The sequence below is a fragment of the Lissotriton vulgaris genome, chromosome 2_2 (genome assembly GCF_964263255.1).
Source record: "Lissotriton vulgaris chromosome 2_2, aLisVul1.2, whole genome shotgun sequence".
Lineage (NCBI taxonomy): Eukaryota > Metazoa > Chordata > Amphibia > Caudata > Salamandridae > Lissotriton > Lissotriton vulgaris.
This window is the reverse complement of record NC_141688.1, coordinates 283,274,632-283,289,650: the sequence shown is the minus strand read 5'-3', so window position 1 is coordinate 283,289,650 and position 15,019 is coordinate 283,274,632. Positions and strand designations below refer to the sequence as shown.

At 40.5% G+C, this 15,019-nt stretch overlaps 1 protein-coding gene across 1 annotated transcript in view; it reads right to left on the bottom strand.

The window, feature by feature from the left end:
• Positions 1–15,019, bottom strand: part of TTC17 (tetratricopeptide repeat domain 17) — a 575,315-nt gene that overhangs the window by 12,169 nt on the left and 548,127 nt on the right. Inside the window, exon 24 of the mRNA XM_086959610.1 lies at positions 12,912–13,055. Within this exon, the coding sequence (XP_086815736.1) occupies positions 12,912–13,055 (144 nt within the window). The remainder of the gene's footprint in view (positions 1–12,911; positions 13,056–15,019) is intronic.

Here is a 15,019-nt window from a genome sequence, read left to right as displayed (position 1 = left end):
ATTTCTAGTGCAGGACCGACACCATGAATTATCTATCCTACAGTTTTAAATACTCATTGAATTAATCTCAAGGTATGCTTTTATATTTATTCATCTAGTCACCATCTCAATAATTCAACAAATCCAACAAACAAAAATGGTTTGCATAACTTATTTTTATTAAACCATATCTTTTTTTTTAGGTGGGTGTCCCGCGTTTTCAGTCACATTGATTTGCGAGTGAGGCACGTACCGTATAATAGGTCTTACCAAGATTGCACGTTATTCCTTCCAGAATCCTCATTGTTGGGCCAATTTATTAACTAGAAGATCCCGCAATTGGGCAGAATCCTTACTAACCGTCGGATTTTACCATTTTCCGGACTGCAGAGGTTTGCAGGTATTTACACCCTTGATAATAGTGCTTTGAGCAGGATGGGAGAATAGAAATAAGGGTGTTTCTGCTCCTCCTTTCCTCATAATATAATATATATATTGGATCTTTTCTAAGATTGCAGATTAATGATATTTGGTTTTAATTCTGATCTGGTTTCATCTGTTCTTTTCACCTTGGTATTTTTTATCTTGCACTCTGTGTGGTGTTACTCATATAGCTATGTTGCCAATATACCTCCAGGTATCTTTCATGTCTATATTAGGATGGTCACTTTAAGATTTGGTGTGGTATATAGCGACAATGAAGTCTAAATAATGTATATTTGTAAATATGATTTATTTGTATTATTTTAGGGAAGTAATTTGTTGCCCAAAGTCCTGAAGAGGCCTGAATTTATTATAGGCTGAAACGCGTCGACTGTTTTCTATACAGGCACCACCATAAAATGTGGAATTCATTTGAAAAGACTGCACGAGAGCCTTAAGTAAAGAGGAAGTACAAAGGATTTTATCTTCCCAGGCTCCATTTCGATGTGGTGATCAAGAGAAAGGAATAAGGTCTTATAATTAAGTGCCAAAAATGTCCTTACTTTGAACAATCTGGGCATTACAACCACGAACATGGTTCAGGATATAGTGTCTTTTGCTTATTTGTGTTTGTCCTTATGTATGTGGATATTGTATAAACAGACATGTGAAATGTGTCAAATGTGTGTATATATATATATATATATATATATATATATATATATATATATATATATATATATATATATATATATATATATATATATATATATATATGCATAAAAAATAACTAGAAAAAGAGAACATTGATTTTCCTTACAAAAAAAGATATGGTTTACTAAAAATAAGTTATGCAAACCATTTTTGTTTGTTGGATTTGTTGAATTGAAATTGAAATTAAAGTATTTATAGAGCGCACTACTACTTCTTTGCGCTGGGGATACCATCATGGGACAGTGAGAAGGACGGCCTACTGTTGTGAAAAGACTCGAGCAAAAAAATGTTTTCAGCGCTTTACGGAACTCAAGATAGTGACAAGAAGATCAAAGAGGGAGCGGTTGAGAATTCCAAAAAGCGGGCGCAAGTGTGGAGAATTTGACGCCACCTGACTTCTTCTTCCTAAATCTAGGAACAACCAGCAGAGATTGCGAAGACGATCGTAAATCTCTACTGGGAAGGTAAGCCATGACCTCGGAAGAAATGAAGCCAAGGGCCGCCCCCACCTTAGCCCGGAAAGTGATACAACCCATTTTGAACAGGGTACGTTCCTGAATGGGCAACCAATGCAGCGCTTTGAGCAGAGGAGTAACATGATGTGATTTGGACAAATTGTAACCCAATCGAGCAGCTTAGTTCTGGAAAAGCTGGAGTCTCCTAAGGTTGTAAGCAAGGACGCCGTTGTACAGAACATTGCTGTAATCTAAACTCGAGATCACCATCGCAGCCAAGATCAGTTTACGTGCAAGAAAGGAAAAAAAAGTGACACCTTACGAATAGTGCGGAGGGTGAGGAAGCAGGAGGAGACAACTGAACTAATCTGAGAGTGCAAAGTGAGGTCAGCATTTAGTTTGATCCCAAGGGTTTTGACAGAAAAGGAAGGAATAGGAGGGGAACCCAGGGAAGAAGGCCAAAAGAGAGAATTCCAGGGACTGGAGGAACCACCTGTCAAGACCAACTCGGTCTTGTCAGGGTAGAGTTTCAGATGGTTGTGGTTCATCCAGTCCCTGATGAAAAGCATAACAGAGTGAAAATTATAAACAGAGTCAGGGGCGGATGCTAAATTAAAAATAAGTCGGAGGTCATCAGCATAGTTGTAAATAGTTACCTCCATCTGCTGAAGAGCTAAAATAAGAGGTGAAATGTAAAAATAAACAAAAGAGGGGACAAAGAGGAACCTTGCGGAACTCCACACTGTACCTTGACGGAGGATGCCGAGTAGTTAGCCAGATGGACGGCTTGGGTATGGTCCCTCAAAAAAGAGTCCAACCAAACCAGAGCGGTTCCCCTGATACCAGCCGCCCCGACACGGGAAAGAAGAATGGAATGGTCCACCGTGTCGAAGGCGGCGGATAAGTCAAGAAGAACCAAGGCCTCGGGTTGGCTGGTGTCCATGCCTTCTCTGAGGTTATCCATTACCGAAAGGACTACTGACTCCGTGGAGTGCGCCGGACAAAAGCTGGCCTGGCGGGAAGCCAGACAACCGTTCTCCTCCACAAAGGCACTGAGTATACTGGTGACATGGCGTTCCAGCAGTTTGCCCAAAAACGGAAGCAAAGAAATATGGCGATAATTAACTAGTGAGGATGGGTCTTCACCGGGCTTTTTCAAAATGGGGATAATAGTCGCAGCTTTGTGGAAATGAGGGACAATACCTCATTTCTAGAATGAAGAGAATAAATAATTGGCACACTGGTGTAAACTAGAAGAGAGAGTCTCCAACCCAGTCATACGTAAGGAGTAATACATAAAAGTCTGTAGTAAATGTGCGTCGCCACTGGCAGCCTATTGACGACTGCGATGGGCTACAGAGACAAACTCAAATTTACAAGGAAAAAAATCAATCTTCTGACTAGGTCTGAAATATCGTGAGTTTATGGATCTCTTGCCAGTAAACCTCAATTAGAAAATATTGGCATCTTCAAGTCTCAAGGGAATACCAGCTTGCACCACTGGTGCTGGATGTTGATGGGCATTGTACAGAAGGGTCTTCTTCAAAAGTCTCATCTGTACAAGTTGAGTTGACTGAATTAACGTAAGCACTGTTAAAAAAAAACCCTGTCTGGGATTAAAAGGTTGTTGCTAACCTTGGTCACTGGACAGGGCTTAGGAGGGGGGGATGGGGGGGGGGGGGGGGCAGGGCTAAAGCGGGGGAGCACACAAGCTGTCCTGGCCTAAAACTACCACCACTGCTACTTTACTTTCTTTGATCTACAGACTGAATTTGTTTAGTTCTTAAATCGACATGAAAAAATGTTGAAGTGAGTGCTAGAGTTCTGAACGAGGCCTCTAAAAACACGGGGCTATCATTGGGCAATTTGCATACAAATCAACTTCAGAATAAAATATGTAATAACACCTGAAAGTTGCTGCAAGTGACAAGGATGATCCTTGAACGACTCTGCATGCAACAGACGCGTATAGAGACCAAATGTAAGACAGACAAACAGAACAGAGAATAGACATGGCTGAGACCCCTCCAATCACCAGCATAAAGCCATCAGATGATGGGTCAGACTCAATAATCCTTAGTAGCACGGGCAGCAGAAATACCAGCCTGTTGAGGCAGACATTGTGCCCTACATCGAGGCCCATTCGAAGTTCATCAAGGATGGAGAACAGAGGGGCATGGCTCAAACAACTCTGCTTTCCTGGTGCTTGGTGATTTTAACTTCTGGCCCTCTGATCCCGCCGAGGACAGCTTATCTAAAGAGTGCTCTGACTCTCTACGTTCTTTTAATTTTTTGTCCCATATTCATACACCCACTCACATTCATGGCCATATCTTGGACTAGGTTTGGTCGCTAAATTGTCCCGTTGAGCAAATAAAAAGGGGGTGATGGATGGACCGTTTGAGCAAATCAAAAGGGGATGATGGACGGAGCGTTTGAGCAAATCAAAGGGGGATGATGGACGGAGCGTTTGAGCAAATCAAAGGGGGAAGATGGACGGAGCGTTTGAGCAAATCAAAGGGGGATGATGGACGGAGCGTTTGAGCAAATCAAAAGGGGATTGATGGACGGAGCGTTTGAGCAAATCAAAAATAAAAACTAAAGCATAGTACCAGGGCACGGATTGTCTTGCAAGCTTAATGTACGTGAAGTTAACATGACCTGACCCTGGCTTTTAAGAATGAGTGAAGTGGACGCAAGCACATCTTTCCCCTGGATCTACAACTGCGTTTTCTTGTTGCCATTATATATTTTTTGCTGAAATAAAGGATCCAAGGTTTCTAACAACTCCTACAATGATGGAAAAAGGCATGCAAAGAGTCAACAGCCTGGAAGATATTTTTATTTAAAAAAAAAAAAAAAAAAAACTTTCATTAAAAAAACTGTTGCATTACTCTGGTGCAGAAAGACCTTACAGTGACTTAATTCTAAATTAAAGTGAGTCATCATAGTACTGAAAGTTCAATTTCCTTTCTGCCTGCTACAGAATAAGCCTCTCTGGAATAAAGGCATGGATTAATCAAAAACTGAATGATTGGGAGTGTCAAGTTCTTCGCATTACCTGGGGCACAGAGGCTTTAGGAGCATAAGACAAACAATATTTTAAACTACTATGCCTGAAAGAGGAGTCAGAAAAGGCAGTAGCTGACCAGTGCACTACATACTCTTACTAGCTGCCTCCACATTCATATTATGGCAGCAGAAACTCTGCTCTGGGCCCGAGTCGTGATTACTGGTAAATGCCTGTCAGATGTCTGGGCAGGGACTCTGTGTGCCAATGCAGTGGCAGCGGCTTTGTCCCTAGTAGAATGTGGATGCAGTCCTTCCAGAGGCTACTATTTGGCCAATATGTAGCAGATCTTAACGCAGTGCACGATCCAGTGGTAGATGGTTCTTTTCTGTACAGCTTTGTCTTTTTCTACTTCAGAAAACTCCACAGAGTTGATCATCATCCCGGTAATCTTTGGTACGGTCTATGTGAAACCTCAGTGGTCTCTTGGGGTCCAATCGATTGAATCTCTCCTCCTCCTTCGAGGACTGTGACGGTGAACGGTGTCACCGTTCACCATCACCGTCCTCAAAGAAAGATGCCAGCTTCTCTGGAAACAAGGTAGTATGGGGGCTGACAGTGCCTGCAGTTCAATCAACATACCGTGCCAATGTATTGGCAACAAGGACCACCATCTTGAGGGTGAAAAGCCCAAAGGACAGTGTGAAGCGACTCAATGGGAGTGAACAGCAAGAAGGTAAGGACCAAGTTAAGCTCCTACTGTGGCATGACAAATGGAAAGGGAGCAAACAAATTCAGTAAATCTTTTGAAAAGCACATAACTGCAGACCTAAAAAGGCAGAAATAGCCGAAAGTTACTCTAACTGTGCCCGGAGCAAAGGCTCGCTAGCCTAGTGACAAAAACAATAGAACATCAGATAACTTGGCTTGTCAATCTGGTGTGGCCCAAACAAACTATAAATAAATCTGTTACAACAGGCATATACAGCTTTTGTTGAGGGACAACTGGCTGCCAAGATGGCATCAATCACCTCTGAAGGAAGGTTGAAGGTGTTCAGCTTTAGCCGCTCAATCTCCAAGCATAAAGGTGGAGAAATGAAAGGCTGGGTTGCAGAACTGTGCTCGTCTGGTGCAACAGCAGACACTACCAGAGCGGCACCATATCTGAGGATAGATAATCAAGTCCAGTAGATCCGGATACCCTACTTTGTGGTCAATACTAAACCACTAGGATCATGTTGGTCTCGATCTACTTGAGCATTCGGGAAAGGAGTAAAATTGGTGGAAAAGGCATACAGAGTCCCCAAGTTCTACTCAAGAATGGACTACATCTCGAATCGAGAGACTTCTTGGAAACTCCAATGTCTAGAAATGCTGACATTGCACGTTCTTGGTTGTGACAAAAATTGAGCCAAATGTGTCCACATTCGCAGAAGAGAACTTATGCCACCTTCAGGTGCATCTGCCACTTGCAATCTACTAGCTTTCAATAGTTGAGTTCGTCTGCTTTGGAATTCGAAGAGCCTGCCAGGTGTTAGACAAACTGAAAAATTCCTTGTATTTCCAGAGGTGCAAGGCCTCCCGGTACAGGGTCCATGACCAGGGTGGGCCCTGTTTATTGCAGTGGTGTAGACCTTGAGCACCTGAACGAGATGAATGGATGGAAGACTTTTAACGCCAATCAGATGGCCCTCAGCTCCAGAAGGTTGATATGGAGCTAGGACTCAGTAGGTCATCAGAAACCTCTGATCACCATCTTTCCCAGATAGCCTCCCCAACCCAGAAGCAATGATTCAGTCATTACTGTCAGCTCTGGATGAGGACGGGAGAAGGATTTGCTGCTGACCTAATTGTGGTCCAGCCACCACTGTAGATCTTTTGCAGTCTCCTCCGAAATCGGAATCTATTTTTAGAAAGGCAAGTTTCTGCTTATATGATAAGAATTTCTTAGAGCGAAAACAGCAGCTAGATTTCTCTATTATGTCTAGGTGTTTGTGGCCGACCACAGAGAAAAATAGGACACAACGTTGTTTTGACCTTGTAAGAAGTGCTCAGACTAAATCCCGGCAGAAGAACTAAATAACAAAACATTTCCAGCCTATTTCTAGAATAGCAGTATGGCACAAAAACAAGCATTCTACTTAATTAACGTGTGCAAAGAGGCATTGTTTGCATTTTGGCTAACACAGGGAACAACTACAGTGGACCCTATTGGCGACTCGCAACACTCCATAATTAGTTAAGATATTGTTACGATTATTATAACTCCATTTTGAGATACCTTTACCCTAAGCTTGATCTAGCCACGTCAAAGGAAGATACAATTCTAGGCTAAATTCAGAATATTTTACAGAATCTAAAAAAGAGAAAAGCCCAAGGCCCAGATTGACCCCTGAACGAGTTTATCTCTGCACTTTCTGATTTACCAAATCCAAAGCCATATGTACTATTTAATTATTTTTCATGACAATGGAACACTTATGGTTCTTCTGAAGTTATGATGTCTTGTTCTACAAATGGATAAAGATTAGAGTTCATCATTTATGAAAAAATGATGTATTTAGGAATCTAGTTGATGATTTCTGGTTTGATTGGAATGCTGCAGTCTTGTATCTTCAGATAATGTTCAGACTTTTTGAACGTTGTCAGAAAAGCGGTCTATTCTGCATCACTATGTTGTGCTGTGAATTTGGCTTGAGAAATGGGGGTTACTTGTCTTTGGTGGGAATTGATGTTTATGGCACTGCCATAGCATGGGCTTTGTTGAAATAATGAGTACATTTTATCTAGTCATTCCCACATCACAGCAGCTATTTAGGTTAATGATATCAACCTACTTCCATTTACAGAGAAGTGCATGCCAAGGCCCCCCTCTGCCCATAATGTTACTAATATTTTCATTAGAACCATATTCCCCACAATTGGTCAGAACTGTAATATAACTGAATTTTCCAATGCTGACACTTAAATACACTGCCTGTGCAGATGACGCCCTATTGTATACTGAGAACCGGCAAATATCCTTGCCTTTGTTTTAGAGGACAGTAACATTTTATCTCCTGTTTCCAACTAGAAATTTAATCTGGATCAATAAGAAATATTACCCCTGAATACATTTTGCATAAATGATGTGCGCAGATTTTAATGTAGTTTGGAAAAAAAAATAGAATTAAACATTTGAGCGTTGTGTTTACTAGCACTGCTGCTGAACTAGTCAAGCTGAATTTAGATTCTGCTTAATAAAACATTTCTGGATCATCTGAAAAATATAAATGCAGAGTATGCTCAGTTGCTTACTTGGGTTTGTATAGAAAGAACCCCAAACCACTCCCCTTATGTTATTTTTTGAGAGAGAGATAATTTATATCTATGACTCCGCAGTCCACTTCCTGTGCTTTGACGATTTTTTAAAACACTTGCAGAATACTGTATCCAATCTTGTTTCTATAAAACACTAATAATAAATTATTCCTTCCTTTCTTACTCTTTAAAAGTTAAAAATATAGTTATATATTGGAAAACTGGCTAGAAATAAGCATTAAATGAGCTTACTAGCTTCTTAATCATCTTTTGCCTATTTTGATATATACACACTAAATTTACCCTAACTCACTCTTTTCTGCACAATAGTTAGTATGCACAAAACTCCTTCTGCTCTTAATTTTTTCAGCAAAGTCATAATAACCCATTGTTGAAGGCTTCAAAAATAAGAAAAATGTTCCTAGTTAGAAAATATCAACCTGGCTAGCAATTAGACCTAAATTCATGAATGGCACATTTTACACTCTAAAGGGACAAAGAGTTAATCATTTTATTCTAAACTTTCTCATGTAACACGGTGGCCACTTGTTTTAATCATAAGACTGAAAGTATAAAACTTAATTTTGACCAACTTCAAAACAGAACGGATCTCTATTTACAAACTCAACAGTTGTGCAACGGTTCCTTGTAAATCTACGTAAATAAAGACATTGTTGAATCCCCCATGTCATCTTTTATGCTCTGCTCATTCTGATTTTACGTATGTTTTACACTTTCTGCCCTATTATGAAAAACTACTGCAATCTATTGTACACAGCCCATGACATTTTCAACATTATAACTCAACGCTCTTCTTCCCGCTTTTTTCTTCATTCAATTGGTTTATGGTCATTTCTCTCTCCTTACCCACTTTCAAATTGAACCAATTTTATTTAATATGTTTTCTTTAATTTATCATACAAACTATTTGCTTCAATTTTTTTATAGTACAATTACACATACGTGATATACTGGGTTAATTTACTTTCTCTACTTCAATAAACATTGCTTAACCATAAAATATTGACAAAGCAGGGTCGCCTATGCAGAACTGGTGGTAACACTGCCAATTAACTCAGCACAAGACACAAAAAATGAATGGAGGAAGAGACCAAAGGGCTAGGAACTCCACGGGGCAGAACACTTGAAACTCTGCTCAGCAACATCAAATCTCCTTTCAAAATTGATTGAATCTCCCTGTTCCTAAGAAAAGAATGTAGCAATTGGTTCCCAAAATGTCTGGTTCTCATGTAAACCACTATAATGTCCTTGGTTCCACCTGCCACCTATGAAGTGCCTTTCATTCCAATACAAACGTTTGTGGCCCATTAGGAAAGCAGCTAAAATGTCAGACCCAGACCGTTGATTCATGTTACTGGTAAGATATGTCCTATTTACACTCCTTTAACAATGAATTCATTATGTCCTGTGCTTAGGGAGTGGCCGTCTACTGTCTATCGAGTAAAACCGGCCTGATAGGAATTTCCTGGGACTGCAAACAATGAGGAGGGTTTATGTGAAGTATTGGGGTCCGCATTACCTGGCTTAGTGACACATGTAAACACCTTCAATGTTTGCATTCTTTGGTATACCTTGTGTGCAGAAAGGACGTAGGGCCCCATGTAAGCCTGAGGTAGCAGCCATTAAAATAGGCACTACCCGTCCTGCCCATGTCTTAAAGCTAGAGCACCAAACGAAGGATTACCTTCTCCCAAGATGGCACCTGCCAAAGAAATTAGAACAAACACTGGGATCCTGAAAGCATGTCAAAGCAATGTTGCCCAGGTAGATCAAAGCAGATACATTTTTCACGTAAAAATAACTGTGAAATAAGCTTCATTACCACTGAATTTAACATCACGTCAGGGCAATAGTTAAAAAAAATATAAAGGACAGCAAACTTCAAGAAAGCAAAGTCCACTTCAGTTAAAAACATAATATCAGTAGGATATATTCCTCTTTCTCATACAATGAGACAGAGCTCACAGCAAAAAGACTGATTCCAGCTGTCCACTTAGATGTCACTCAGCAATGTTGCTATGACTGAGCCCTGCCTATACTGCTGGCTGGACCTTACCAACTGAGGTATCCAACAACATCTTAAAACGGGAGGAAGCTAACATTGTCCTCTGGCTCTATCCAATGGCTTACACTACTGCACAAGCATATGCACAGGACAGAGTTTGTGGCCTAATCAATGGGCTCTGGTACTTCAGTAGCCTTTTTTGTTCTGCAGCTTATTTGCCCAGGTTAAGAAGGATCTTTTCTGTACTCATTCCTGGCACTGTTTGTAAGCAAGGAGGTGTATCTGTGAATTCCTGCCACTCCAGCCTGTCACTGGCTGCAAAAGCTCTCACCTGCCGAGGAAGAGCAGATTAACTGATACATTTATTTTGCACATGCCTGAAAACATCTGAGCCCCTTGCTAAAAGGAAAACCAACACCTTGTCCTCCAGCAAAGGAGATATAGCCACAACAGATTGGGTTGGGGGAAGAGAGGTTCGTAAAAAGACAGGGAGGCTCACGAACTGCTATCTATGGATTCCGATCTATACACCCGGAGAAGGCCTTTTCACGCATGACCTTGATTGTGGACTTAGTGCTCACTGGCCAGGGCAGGCTACATGGAGTTGTCGCTAACACCAAACTGGAAATCCGTTTATTTGTCTAGAGGTACCCGATGGACACAAAGGGCTGGTGCTGAGGGATGGTGCTAAAGGATCTAGAGCTGAGGTGCCACTAAGTGGACTGTTTTAGTCTTCCACTTCATGCTCAAGACATCAAAAAAAGTCACAATTCTGGACTAAAGATAACATTTGAACAAAACCTTCAAGAGGAGTTGAAATGGGTTGTGAAATTATTGGTGCCATTGGTCCTTTTACTGGATGCTTTGAATGAGCATCACCGGTTGGCCACAGAGTTCTTACTTTCAGTGACCACAACTCATTGAAGGTGTCAGGGGAGCTGGACTGCTGGGACCCAGAGAGACTCCCAGAGGCCCATGGATGTGCCACAGAGACTGGAACAAGATCCTTCACATCCAGGGGCTGGAGAGGCAGGGAGAGTGTTAATGTCAAGTTCTCCTGAGTACTGTACAAGTTCCATCAAGTATGCTTTTATTAAATGCCCGAGAAGCTTTGCTCCTAGGGGCCAGTGTCTCTGCTTTGATGAGCCCAAACACTAGAACCATCCTCCTCTTTATCTTGCAAAGTAGCTCTCTGCTAGCTCAAAGGGCAGCATTCTCTTTCCCATCTACTACCTGCCAAGAGTGATAGCTAAGATCTGCAAAGGGGAAGAGAAGTGAGAGATGGAACAACCAGACCACACCAAGACTGCGACGGACCACCCAGAGGAGGGGCGAGGCTTGACTCCCCAAAGCAAGTCTCTAGACAGAGCCGAGACTTAGTTCCTTGTCTCTATTTAGAGAGGCAAACTTGCTTCCTACCCTAGTGCATCAAGCCCATAGCGCCATACACAGAAGACAACCGCTTGATCCTACCATGCAATGGAGACGGGCGACCTGCTGGATGAGGAGGTTGGAAAAACTTGCTGACACAATAGTCTCTCCAGAGCATAAGATGCTTTGGGCATCCAAAGGCTCTCTGATACCAGTTATTTGGTGCCCACTCTTGAAACCAGAAGAACGGATCCCTTGAACATCATGCATAGGGGCTGGGAGGGTTTTCGGTTACTCGCACAACTTGCATAGGGTTCCTAGGTAAACTGAAGTCATCTTTACCAGCACAAAATGTATTTGGGGCAGCATATGGTGCTGGAGACTCAGTATGCTTCTTACTAGTGATGAATATAATGTCTCCAAAGCGGTTTGTGTACTGTTAAACTGTATTAAAGCTACACAATTTAGGAAGCAATCTTGTACTGAAGATGGCAGACAAAGCACGGATGACAACGGATGACTGATCCCAAAAAACAGATGCAGAGGTCTTGAAAAGCAGATGCTGTAACAGTCAGTAGCACAATCTGTCTGGTTTAAATATATTATAATTTAACTGAGAAGCTATGCAAACTGACAAGACTATAAACTCAAAATTGCCCAAAACAGTGCTCTAGTGAAGAAATCCCACTTAGCGTGTCATGAAAATAATATCAGTCTGCTTGTGTTTTTAGATAAGACCTATAAGGATCCTGTATTCAAATGAGAAATAATATGCATCTGTTGCTATTTCAGCAAAATACGTAGAGTGCCAATTTATTTTAAATAAACAAATATCCGATATTAAGGAAGGTTTCTTATAAAAATAAATGGCTGAAAAATAAAAATGAATACGTTCAGGGTATAAAAATTATGAATGAAAATGATCAAAAGTTAGGAGTTTAACTCTTATTTAATGTAAACAGGTAACACTGAAAGCTACTGATTTTTTAGACTGGCAGATGTTTGAAATCCTGCAGAAGGATTCATGACTGCAATTAGCGTTTATACACCTTGGGACCTCGTTCTGAGAGGCCTCTAAATACTGATTGGGATAGAAATAAGAGTTTCTTTCTGAACAGGCAATAACATGCCTGTGGTATTAGGACGTGGTATTACTGCATGCAAAATTATCATGGGTGACTCCACTTATAAATCTGCTAGGTCACACCAAGAGAAATTAATCATATGACCTGCCTAGAATTCTGGATTAATTTGTGGAATTGGTACAGTAAAACCGATCTTTCATGATATTCTCTACTCCACAGAACATCATTTAGGATTACTGATAATTGTTGATGCTTGGCAACTACTATGTGCAACTCAGGCATTTCAACTCTAGTTAAATTAATTATTATCACTGACAAACAAACATAATATATGGGCTTCTTTATTGACAACTTTTTTTTTACCACAGAAAGGATTGTCTATAACATTTAAAAGTTTAGATGTTGTCACACGGTATTAAATTTACACTACAAATACAAAGTAACTGACATCACCCAAACTCTGCAAATTGTAGCAGTTATCCAGAAACATCAATGACAAATGTCCCATTCAGGCATGTCAACGTGGCACAAACATGAGCCGTGCTTACCATTGCTACATAGACGTTCGCCAGGGTGAAGTGATTCACAACGAAGTGCGGGGCAATTTCCACCGCCATGGTTGCAACAATAATGGCATCATTCCAAAGCCTGGCATTGTGGAAAATATTAGCCAGGCTGATTAGTGGCACATCCTGAAATAAGAAAAGATTGATTAAAAAAAAAAATACATGGAAGAGTCCATTTGTGTGATACAGTGGCCGTACGAGGAGGATATCTTTATGATGCGGCAAAGGATAGCTATTCTTAGAATCAGGAGTACAATGACGACACTGGACATGATTGTTCAAAGACTTACGAACACTTATATATGGGTACTAGGTTTGTTATTTAATATAGAGAAGACGTCACCTAATGATATGCATAGCCCTCCATGATTCTTATCTTAACAATAACAATAAACCTTCAGAATGTTTCCATGTGTAGGTCAAAGCTTTTTTATAAAAACAACAATTTACGATTCAAAGAACTGGATGCACGGACAGAGGCTCAGGCTGTCAAACAAGCACTCTGGCCTCTTTAGAGTTCATCATAATAATACTTATATAATGCTCCTTCATTGCTATTACAGTTCTACTGGATACATAGTGCATGGAGGCTGGGCTGGAGGACACTAGCATGCAGTACTATGATTGAAAATTAGAATAGGTGATATCATTTTCCATCACATAATCTACATCATAATATTACCTTTTTACAACTGAATAACATGCAGAAATGAGTGAAAAAGCATTTTTCTCTGAATGATCATACTGAACGTCCAAATAAAATGATTGAGCTTTATCATACTAAAAGTCGTATCGAAATAATAATTCCAATAAAAAGTATCTTCTCTCCAGGTGTGGGAAAAGAGTTCCACAATAATAATGCTGCCTACGAATGGGCCACAAATCTATCAACCCGAACAAGCTAACGGTTTTAGTAATATTTGCATGTAGTAGACAACTAAGCCAAACAACTCTGATGAGCTAATGTACAGCTGAAGTACTTTTGCACTCAATTTGAATTTAAAACAGTTATACAACTAATGTTACAGAACTCCTGGTTTTTACGGTTGGACAACAGCTTTCTACGATGAAAGTAGATTCGCTCCATTGTAGGTCATGACGTTTGTAATACATGTGCAAAATGCCAAAAGAGACATACCACCAAGTTTCAGGATCGACTCTCAAAGTGCTGATCGACAAGAGCGTTGGACTTCAAACCATTCACTCAGATACCAAAGGGCATGTTATGGGCGATAGCACATCAAGGATAGCACATAGAGGAGATATACATTTCTTCCTGCTCTTGGTGGGCGATCGAGAGCTTCTCATTTTTACATCTCTTCAATAGCAGCTGTGATCATCCCTTGGATTTTCTACGCTGGATTCTGAAGGAGAATTAACCTTCACTCATGTTTTGACCGAAACCAATACTACTGTTACTTGTTTCAAGTTATCAAGATTAATAAAGTGGGAGGCCAATTACTTATACAATGATGGATAACTTCAAAATAAGTATAGAAAAGGCGTATTCAAGCTTAACAAATTCCCCAGTAAGAAGGAAATTCGTAGATATGTACAATGAACCCATTCCCTAGTTTGATCAAGAGAGCAAACAAAAAAAAAGCAAAATTGACTTAATGCCCAAGCAAATATAATGATGATGTCTGTTCATCTTGAGGGATAATATATAGGATCGCTTTTCAAGATGTTTTATCTTATACTAGGTCCACAGCGTTCCCATGTATAACACAAAAGTAAAACAGATTCTCGAATCTGTGGGTTTCATTGATTTCTAAAATAACCCCTGAAAATTAACCAGGAGGACGTGTCCAGTAGGTGAAATCTCTACGCAGGAGTAAAATGAAGCGTCCCTCCATGCACACAGACCACTAACTCTTTACTGTCTATACCTCAAGTTGATGTCTGAAAGAGAACTTTCTTTCTTAAATGTGCAACATATATAAGAAGTTGAGAATGGGATCTCAAGCAGCAGAAGGCTCAAAGAGCTGAACACTTGCAGGGGACAAAAAAAGACTTCAGGTCAAGCAGTTTCATCCTTCAGAGGTTGTTAATTTGACTACCATAAACTGTTAACAGGAGCACCTCCTTCT